General features: G+C 33.7%; 1 protein-coding gene across 1 annotated transcript in view; it reads left to right on the forward strand.

Moving 5' to 3' along the window:
* LOC119597444 (putative polypeptide N-acetylgalactosaminyltransferase 9) overlaps nucleotides 1-10,004 on the forward strand; it is a 76,621-nt gene extending 66,617 nt beyond the window's left edge. Inside the window, 4 exon segments of the mRNA XM_037947016.1 lie at nucleotides 2,163-2,273; nucleotides 4,556-4,651; nucleotides 4,653-4,685; nucleotides 5,237-10,004. Of these exon segments, the coding sequence (XP_037802944.1) occupies nucleotides 2,163-2,273; nucleotides 4,556-4,651; nucleotides 4,653-4,685; nucleotides 5,237-5,380 (384 nt within the window). The 3' untranslated portion in view covers nucleotides 5,381-10,004.
* Nucleotides 10,005-11,144: the final 1,140 nt, after the last annotated feature.

Raw genomic sequence — 11,144 nt, forward strand, 5'->3', positions numbered from 1 at the left:
CAAGAAGAAATTCCCTTTCACTCTTGAAGACTAGCTTTTTTGTTGATTGATATATGGACTTTTATTGCAACTTTTAAGCCTTACATGTTGGGATGTGTTTTTCCTCTTCCCCATATTTTCATACTCTTTTGTTATGAACACTTTCTTAATAGAAAATACTATATGGGAGCTATTGAAATGAGCCTAGTAGTACAAACATACGGAGAAAATTAGTGTCTTGGGCATAAGTCTATAATGGTCTAATCATGTTTTATTTCCCATCACTTTGAAAATTTGTTAGTATGTTGCCTACAAGACTTGTTTGGTTTTAAGTGAAATTGATATTTTCATACACTTTTTTCTCACAGTTACATTTTATTGATGCAAGAAAATCACATAATTTTCACTTGCTTTTGCCTTTGGAAAGTAATCCATCTTTTCTCACTTTTTTTCTTTTTAGTGAATATGTTTGTGCTGTGTGCTCTTTATTTTTGTTATTTTCTTTCACTTGTCCATATATTCTCTTTGTATCTATAAGAGTGATTTACATGTGAATTACGAAGTGTGAAATAACCGAGTTTTTGACCAAATGGTGTATCAACCTCATAATCAGTTCCACAAGTGTTGCATGCGACTGCAGACGTTTGATGTGGTGATGGGCTGACAAACTGGCTTTTAACACTTGTGGGGTTTTTAGCGCACAATGCTTTCCTCTCATATTTGACAATAGACCTTTTCTCACATGTTGCTAACTCTTCATAAAGTCTGTAGAACAATTACCTTTCTTTTACTACATCAATGAAGATTGAACAGAGAAGATTACCCACTATGACAGATGTCAGAAACGCAGTTCCTTCTTTCCCTGAATGAAGTCAGTGTTGCAGTTAAAGGGTAACAGGACGGGGTGACTTTTTTCCAAGACTACAGTCAGAATAATTTGCATTTTACTGCTAGTTGGAAAAGTGTAAAAATTTATGATTAACATGCACTGATTAAATAGTCACTTGTGCTGATATTTGATAGGATTTAGAAAAATGGGTGATTTTGATATTAGGTCTTACAGTTGTATGAAGGGATTTGATGTCAAAATTTTTTTAAATGGAAATTGACATGAACTTGATGTTCAATAATATAATTTAGAAAGGGGGCAGCAGTATATATATAAGTGTATGTGTGTGTGTGTGTGTGTGTGTGTGTGTGTGTGTGTGTGTGTGTGTGTGTGTGTGTGTGTGTGTGTGTGTGTGTGTGTGTGTGTGTGTGTGTGTGTGTGTGTGTGTGTGTGTGTGTGTGTGCATTTGTGCGTGTGTGCGTGTGTGTGTCAGTGGATTTATTTATGTTCTGTATTTTTAGACGTGACACTAAAAGTGTTGGGAAATACAGCATTGTAATATGTAGGGATGGACTGTATTACTGATTAGCATGACAAAACCCTTCATACTTGAATATATATGCTATAGGTTTTCAAAAGATCTTCAATTTTTACTCAGTGAATTTCAACATTGATAATTAAAATATTTTTTTTCCAAGAATACATATGTAGGTGTATGGGTGTGTGTGCTTTGTACTGGGTTTGTAGATGTATCTAAATAGCAATGGTGAGATAGGTAACATAATTAATGCACAGGCCTTTAACCTTTACATTTGATTAAAATCTGGCAATAGTCAGGTAATGCCATTATGCCATTTGAATATCATATGATGTAGATCTTTCAAAGTCAAAAGAGTAATGGGAAAATATTAAACCCAATTAGCAACTGAGGTAAATAAGACTGTTGCAAATTATTATGTAGTGACATTTTATTGCATTTAAAAACTATATTAAAGAAAAGTATCTCTAACTGAAGTTTTTAAAGAGAGGATAAAGAGGAAATCTGATGTTGGATAGTAAATATGATCATTTTGACAAACTTGAATTGAGAACTAAAGTTAGCCTCACAAAAAAAGAAAAAAAAACATATTTTCCAAGATATAAAAATCTAATTTCACAATGGCTTCTGCATTGACATTGAAGTAATTATGATGTCTGGATAGCATGTGGAGATCATTCATATCCGTTGATATCAATATCTTCCACTCGAAGATGCCCAAAGACATTAAAGCAAGCCTCAGACACAGACGTCACTAAGGGTCTAAAGAACTGATTGGGCTTCAACATTGCCCCTTGGCCATGTCCTCGCTAACAGGTTCGCAACTTGGGTGCTGGCGGGTCTACTTGCCTCGACTCCCCTGCACGCAGGGCTAATTTACACAAAGCTGTGGGCCTCTACCCTTGTCATAAGCAAGGGGGTAATCAGGTAATCTAGTAGGGCAAGCCACTAGTTGTTCTAGTATCCCATCTGTTTACTGTACAAGGTCTAGGTTAGGCAGCATCAGAAGGATCAGCCAGAGGAGATGATGGCAGACAACATTGGAAGGTTTGCATGTGCTTTATTGCTTGCTGGCAATTAATGTGGACTTGGCTTGTTGTGGAATGTCAAGACTTGTAATTTCTTCTGGAGTTTTGGTTCCTTTTCCATTCCTTTGGTTAAGGTCTTGCATGGCATGATATTTTTATTTATTTTTTTTTTTCTTTGCTTTTCATGTGTAAGCATTCCCCCAATGTATGTAAATTTGAAAGTATACTTTGTAAGGATGGGAATGTGCACCCCAGTCTATAGCTCATGTTTTTATTTTTGATTTCTGCATCAGCATGTCCAAAATATTATTTTAGGATGTTTAAGTGAAAATTCTAAATGTACTTGGAATCAATACAACTGGAGAAATGTTTGGGTTGCTTATTTCAATGTTAATTTTTTATTTTTTACTTGAAGTTACAGCAGTCTGCTTTCATAAGAGATCATTGATTTTCAGTCTGTTTTCATAACTGTACATGTTACTCGGTTACATTACTCTTAGTCATTGATCTCTCCCATGTTTCAAGGTTAATTTGTGCTTTCTCTGTATATTTCTCATCACTATTTTCTCACCATTGCAAGTTATACTTATTTGCAATATAATTTCTCGTCCCCTTTATCCCTCCCATGTGAAAAAAAAAAATCCATTTCTTGCTTTGCCTGCTGCTTGGTTCAGTGAGTGTTTGCACAACCCCACAGTAAAGAGCAGCCGCTAACACAACTAACCGCATAGTCTGTCTCTGGCCTAAACATACGAGCAGATAGTCATTAGATCATGGGTCCACATTCCCCTGTCTCCTCCGTCTCACATCCCATTGTCTGCCCTTGTCCTGAGCCCTGCCTCTAGCATGGTGATCGTGGCAGTAGTAGTTAGTGTTGTCTATGTGCAACAGATCCACAACTTGGGCACCGGACAGTGTGTGGACTCCGCTGCCAAGCCTGACGATAACCACAAACCGGTCGGTCTCTGGCCGTGCCATGGTCAGGGCGGAAATCAGGTAAGTCCTCTTCTGGGTGCTTGAGAAGTTTCTTTTATTTTTGTTCATTGGCTTTGTTAAGGTAAGTACTTGTTCCATTTTTAGCTTTAATTGAGCTGCCTCTGCTACAGGAGCTAAAGATAAAGCAGCTTAAGTGTGAAGTGTTGACATTGTTTTCTTTGTTTTAGCACTGTTTTATCTGAGCTATATTGAGGTATCTTGTTCCTCATGAACTTTTCAAAAACTCATGCATCTACTTGTCTTTTATTGTGTAATTATCATGGCAAAGAGTATACATTAATGCCTTCCTGCTTTCTTTGAATATATTAAAGTTACTGATATCTAGATAAGTCATAAACATTTTAAAGTTAGTACATGGATTTCATTTTGCTTTGAAATAAATTTATTGATAATTTGTTTTTTTCAAAGCTTAAAGGAATTACATAATAAAAGGAAGTGAATGTAAAAATCACTACTATTTTATATTTTATAATTGCCTTGAATCTAACATAAATCTGTATATCTATTGTAGCAGTTATCTTTAGAATAAATTACTTGTTGAAGGAGACTAGTAGGCAAAAAGGATGAAATGTAGAGATCATTATTGCATAACTAATTATGGATTAAAGAATGCTTGGGTCAACTTGTATAATTCTACCAGTTTTGCTCCATGGTGTAATATTATTTGTTAATCCTGGAATAGTGGAATGATTTTTAAAGTTTCATATGAATAAAGTGGTAAGTTATTGTTTTTAACTTACACTATACAATATTTGCTATTATGAATGAATTTTTCTGCAGTAATAGGTAGGTTGATACTTGGTTACTGCATGAATTTAATGTTTTCCTTTAGAAAATTCTTATAGGATTAGAAATTTAAAATCACTTGCAATTATGTAACTTGATGAAATATGTTTCTCAGAATCTTTTTTCCTTTTTTGTTATTGTACTTGGACTAATACACACAAGATGGAATATAGATTTACATTTCAAGTAGGATATTGAGAATATATATCTAGAATATATATCCTTTCCTCTACAGAATATATAGTTTTTATTGCTTAACAACAATGTAATAGCACAATATTGTTTGAGGAAGAGTTACTTAAACATAATCATGAAGATCTGAACATTATTGCCATTAAAATTCCTTATAGTGATGATTCTCTGAACTTCTCTGACCTCTGTATTCTTTTTCATTATAAGTATTGGATGTTGAGCAAGGAAGGAGAGATCAGGCGCGATGAAGCCTGCATGGATTACGCTGGTGCTGACGTGATCCTTTATCCGTGCCATGGATCAAAAGGGAAACCAATATTGGGAGTACAACCCAGAGGTATGTGCAAGTCCTGTGTCCTTGTTATAGGATATTCTCATGTTGGAAAAAGGGAGAGAGGAAGAGAGGAAGTTGAACCAATCATTGGAGTTCAGCACAGAAGTTTTTGAGAGTCTTATACTTGTTAGATGTTTTTGTAAAGGAATAAGGGGGAGAGGGAGTGTAGGAGGGAACTCAGAAGTAGACCAATCCTAGGTATTACACCATAAATTAGAAGTTTTGGTTTACTAATGGTTGGATATTTTCTTATGGGAATGAGAGATTGTGAGTGGGTTCAGATATGTATGTAATAAGTTTGTTAGAAATATTGGACAATATGTATAGTATTCTTTAGTAAACTTTAAAACCTTATTTTCATATTCTGCTTCTTCTTAAGCATTATTTATTGGAAATGACTGCCTAATCTCTTCAGGAATACAACTGTATTACTCTGATTTTATATTTCTGTTATAGGCCATATTAAATATGTACTGCCTGCTCCTGCTCACATGATTTTACACTTAAATATATACTACTTATTTTTTCTTCTAATGAATAACTATTTCTTTCAGTCGAGTCGCATCATGCATGGCAGCAGCAAGAAGTGTCTTGCAATTTCTCAAGACCGGAAGAAACTCACAATGGAAGACTGCAATTTAGAAGAATCAAGACAAAAGTGGAAGTTTGAAAATTATGATCCCAGCAAAAAACTATGAAAACAGATCAAATATTAAGTAAATATTTGTTTTGTTTATATATTTTTTCAAGTGCCTGTGTATTGATTTTCAGTAGTATGCTGAAGAATGGGAAAGAGTTTCAAGTTGAATTATTTAACAGTGAATTTAGGTAAAATTTTTGGATGAGCCAAACTTCAAATTCTTTCTCTGTAATTGGTCGTCTTTATCATACTCTCTTGATTTCGCTAAGAAATTTTTATGGTGGTTAAATCACCCGCGGAAATATGCAGACCACTTGGTTCCCATCCGCATGAATGCTATAGGAAAGTTCAATGTGAACTAAGGTTTCAGAATCGGTGATCACTGCGCATGTCTTCTGCCACACTGTTGCTCTAGCTCGTAAAGGTTGTGATCTAGAGGATCTTCCTTTAGCTTTTTATTCTACAGCTGGTCACTGAGACTCAAAATAGAAAAAGAAAAAAGAAAAAAAAAAGGATAATTTCATGTTGAAAGAAACAGGGTTTTTTTTCTGATAACATCCCGTGTTTCTGGTGAGATTATTTTTCTACTAATTGCACTTCTGATGTTCATTTGAAAGCAAAGGCAGTTCATAACAAAATGCTAAGTGTTTTGTACTGTTTTAGTCAGAAAGACTTTCTTGTGATTAGTGTATTCATGAAAACCATCAAATATCGTAAGAGGTTTAGCTAAGTGTGACACAACAAAATGAATCAAGAGGTAACTTGTAAAGGGAAGTTTGAGTGGCCAGAAATAGCTATTGAAAACTGTTTAAAGTTATAATCCATAAGAAATTGAATTATTGGTTTTGGCCCGTGAGATATTGATATGGTAAATTTTAGTGGGGATGTTCTAAAAATAGTTGCAGCTGGATTTAGTATCAATGATACAGCTTATGGAGAAGTGCGAAACTGTTTTGAGACTGTTGGACCAATGTACCAGTGATGTGGTAGGTGGACATGAACAAGTGTGCCTCTGTTGACTGTGCCAGAAATAAGAATTGCAGTTTGTGATTAGAAGAAGTTGGTAACATGCTTCTTATTAGTGGCAGGATTCAGAATACTGGATATCCAGTATGAAATTTGATGATTGAAAATGATTCACAATTGCAAATCATGTTCTGAAATAGCAAAATGTAGGACCAATCTGTAATATTATATAGTGTGTGAAGAGTGACTCTGTGTGTTTACCAGTCTAAGATACTTCAGATTATCTTATCCAGAATAGTGTATTACCTCATGTTAATTTTGTTTCTCCTTGACTTCAGTACTGGTTACTGTAGTTTGAGTACCTTCTCCATATTGGTGCTTGGGATCTACTCTTTGATTTTTAGGGTAAAAAAAAAATGTTTTGGGAATATGATAAATGGGTATAAAGTTCCCAACCAGTAGTGTTTTGGGAAGAAACACTAATTCTTGACTCTATGCCCACAATGTGGGAGAAGGAGAAAGACAAGAGACAGGTCAGGATGGTGGTTGTCAATTATGTTGTGATGTAAATATCCAGATCCTGATCCAGGCATTTGCCAGGAAGGAAACCGTAACAAGACACAGATAATTCTAGAGAGATTTGTCTATGTATACAGTCAAATCTATGTCCATTAGCAGAAAAGTAGTAAAACTCATTTCAAGTTTACCCCTCCACCCTTATTCTTTCTGTTCATGTGTTTCACTTTTTATGCATATTCACCAACACTGATTTTCATTATAATTACATTCTATAATGTCTTCCTGATCTGCAATGTTAAGTCTTATTAGACACTTATCTCTTATATGTAACTGTTACTGCTTTCTGTGATTTCTCTGTCCCAATCAATATGTGCAATAAGCAAGACATATCCTCTTCATGGGTTAAAATTCATCATCAGTTTTTCTGTTTCCATTTTCATTTAACTGCCAACACTTGAAGAAAGTCAGGAATGCTGTGCTTTTGAAGATATACACACAATGGGGACAGCTTTAAGATTCATGAAAGTTACAAGAGTGTGTGTTTTGTTGCCTTTTATTTTTTCTAGCATATTTACTCAGTTGTAGTTATGGATTGTTATTAGAATCCCTGTAACAAGAATATGAAATGGATATTTGATCTAGATTTATCTAGATGTATAGAGAGAACATGATGTACAAAATTGATTAATGTTAACAGTTAAGTTTCATAGTGGTAGTTTATTAAAAAGCTGCTTAGTGTTTCTCAATATGATTGATATGATTTTCGTTTTTTTAACTTTATTAGATTTCTGATAAAGTTTTACCCAGTGACATTTACAGTTTAATCAATTATACTTGCAAATTGTGTAGAAGAAATATCAGAGCTATTGTAATAAGGTAAAGGCAAAAAAAAAAAGTCTGAATGCTATTGATAAAGAATTATTCCCACTAAGAGCTTTGTCCCCTGATTTGCCTCATGTGTTATTTGTGATGTACTTGGTAGAGTTAAGGTGTTATGTTAAAAACTCCATATTTGGCTACTATAGCATTCCACTTAACATTCCTTGATACCTTTTCTTTTACACATTGAACGTTAGTGTTAATTACATCAGTGTACAAAATATCATTTGAGTATCATTGTTATAATATGGTTATTTATAAAAGCTAACACATATCTTTTATTCATGAAAACACTGTTGCCATTTCACATATCAGCATTTAGGGTAATAACTTTTCAGTAGTTTTTGATACGGCTGCTTCACTGTTTCCTTTCATTTCAGTGTAAATGAGTAGAATGTAATGCTTTTTACAAATTTACACAGCTCTGTATCATATGATATAAAGACAAACACTTACTCTTCTGTACAAAAGATAGATTAAAGTGTAATGGCTTACTGTAAAAAAAAAAAAAGAAAATAATTTTGTATGACGATCTTAAAAAGTATTGGGAAATATGACACACATGTACACTTATGCACACACGCACACACCCCCACACATACACACACATTCATGAAGACATTAATGGTTCTCTCTTTAATAATCATCACAGAAATCGGTCCAGTATTAATGTTGCAGGGTTGGACGAGCAGTTCACTATCAGACCAGTGACTAGTTATGCATTGGGAATTCATATTACTGTTGCTGGTAGAAGACCACTGGATATGAAGTAAGAAGTAATTACAAAAGATAGTCATGCAAACTGACCTAAAGAAGTGGGAGTAATAATTTGTGATGCAGATTGAGTAATTTTTAGACATTCTTTGTTCTAATTTCTTGTCATATTTGGTGAATAAGGACATAAGCAATTTGCATAACCATTACTTTGATAATGTTTATTATAACTGAAGATGTTAGATTAAAATATTTATGAAAAATATAATATTTATGGATGGCAGTCATTTCCTGATGTATGTTCTTCTGAAATCTGTTTTTCTTTTTTACAACTGTAACAAATTTTGCAATTATGAGAATTAAGTTGTTTCCTGTATTTCATATCAACAACCAATCAAGGACAGATATAATTTCTGTACATAAAACAAGAATTTTATTGGATTATTATAATATAGAAAAGGAACTTATTTTTGATAGAGTAAATCAGTGCATGTGATATCAGGTAAGATATATATATATATATATATAATTACTGTATATATTGATACTAAACAAGAATTGCCATGGATAAAATAGAAGAAAACAATGTATTAGGCATTGTGGCTATGAGACTTGGTTCCAATGAAAGCTGAAGATGATGGGTAAGTGTAATATATGTGACATACTGTTAAAGAAGAAATGGTGGGAATTGATTTTATTTGGAAAGACTCTCCCGTCCAAGGCCAGGTGCTTGCTGCTACTGATTTTCATGCTAAAGGGAGAAGTTGTTGTCTCTGCATCATTTGAAGCAGCTGAAATCTCTGTCATCAAGTAATAGGCAAGACGAAAAGAAAAGTAGATATCGTCAAGTACAGCTACCATTGTGATGGAGCATAGCATGTATAGCACCATCTGAATATCTGTCCTTTTTTGAAAATTTGTTTTCCTCTAAAATGGAAATCCATGTTAACCTTGTGTGTGTATATACCAATACAACTATTGGTTGCTTTTCTGAATCACCAAAGAATTATCTTGTAATTAACTTGCACAACCATTTCCCAGTCCTCTTTAATTCTATGGTGAATAACTTTATTTATGAAAATGTCAAATTTTATTTAGTATATTTTGGAATAACAACATTCCTCACTGTAAGTATGATGCAAACATTCTGTACTTCACATGACAGACAAACAGAGAAAAATATAGATTTCATCAGAAGGTTGCTCATGTGTTGAATCATATGCCACTTAATTTCATGTCATTTGTTTTAAGATTAGATCATTACTATTATTGATATTTAAAAGATGTTATTTGATGCCTTTTTTTTTTCTGTGGAATTTTATTACTGACGTACATTAAGGAAATATACCAATGGACATATTAACATATTGTATACACCAGTTGTGATTAATATTTAGAATAGCAGAGTGAATGTGTATGATGTGTAAACCAATTACAAGATTGTGTGCTACATTTGTTGTGTGCTAAATTAAGCTAACCAGTTGTTTTCCAATGGAAAGGGGATAACACTGTATGATTGGGCAAGTTTTGATGTCCATTATGCATTAAAACCCCGCATGTGTGATTCCTCAAAGGGTGCCTTATTAAAACCATTCCTACTGCCACCTGGGTTTCTTTCCAACCTATACATTATGAGATGGTTTTTACTCCGGAAGTTAAATAATGCAGAAAAAGGGATGAATATAAAGAAATATACATACTTGAAAATAAAAGTGACATTAATTGTCTCAGTGGTATTAAATATGTTATCATAATTTCCCTCCAGGGATATAAATCTTAGTATCACTAGACATTGTTCTTTTTAATATCTCCAATGAGATGTCAAAAGACTACATGCAACTGAGCTCATTACAATCATAATTAAGAGTATTTAACCAAAAGTACATGCTGATTTAAAAAGCTTAAGTAGCAAGTAAGTGCCTTTGTGGTTCATTTAAATCATGCTTAAATTACATCACTAAGAAGAACAAAGCAAAACTGGATAATTAAAAAGAAGTAACAGGTAAACCAATAATCATTAAAACTATGTTTAAGAATATGTAGTCAAAATATTACGAAAATATTATCAATCCTGACCACAATACATGCTTAAAATTAATGCTATATATTATATTTCATTTCCTGATGTATGTTCTTCTGAAATCTGTTTTTCTTTTTTACAACTGTACCAAATATTGCAATTATGAGAATTAAGTTGTTTCCTGCAGAGAATGAGAGAGAGAGAGAGAGAGAGAGAGAGAGAGAGAGAGAGAGAGAGAGAGAAGAGAGAGGAGAGAGAGAGAAGAGAGAGAAGAGAAGAGAGGAGAGATAGAGAGAAAAAGAGAGAGAGAGGAGAGAGAGAGAGAGAGAGAAGAGAACAGAGAGCAGGAGAGAGAGAGAGAGAGAGAGAGAGAGAGAGAATCAGAGAGAGAGAGAGGAAGTCATTAATTAAGCAAGCAAGTGCTTAAATTGTCTACATGCAGAAATATAAATCTCTATTCAACCATGAATTACTAACCTAACAGAAGAGTGGACAGACAGTTAAGTTAATAGATAGATGGAAGGACAGACAAATAGAAAAAAATGAGAAATACAAAAAGGGATCGATTTACAGATGAATAGATATATGGTTAAACGAAAAGGCCATAAGTGGGAATGGTGAATGTATAGATCAGTGGTTCTCAAACAGGAGGTATTTATCCATTGTGGTGATGTTGAAGCCATTTCTGGGGGTTAACAAGGCACTTTTCTAAATTATTGTTCTT

Source organism: Penaeus monodon, chromosome 39 (assembly GCF_015228065.2).
Source record: "Penaeus monodon isolate SGIC_2016 chromosome 39, NSTDA_Pmon_1, whole genome shotgun sequence".
Lineage (NCBI taxonomy): Eukaryota > Metazoa > Arthropoda > Malacostraca > Decapoda > Penaeidae > Penaeus > Penaeus monodon.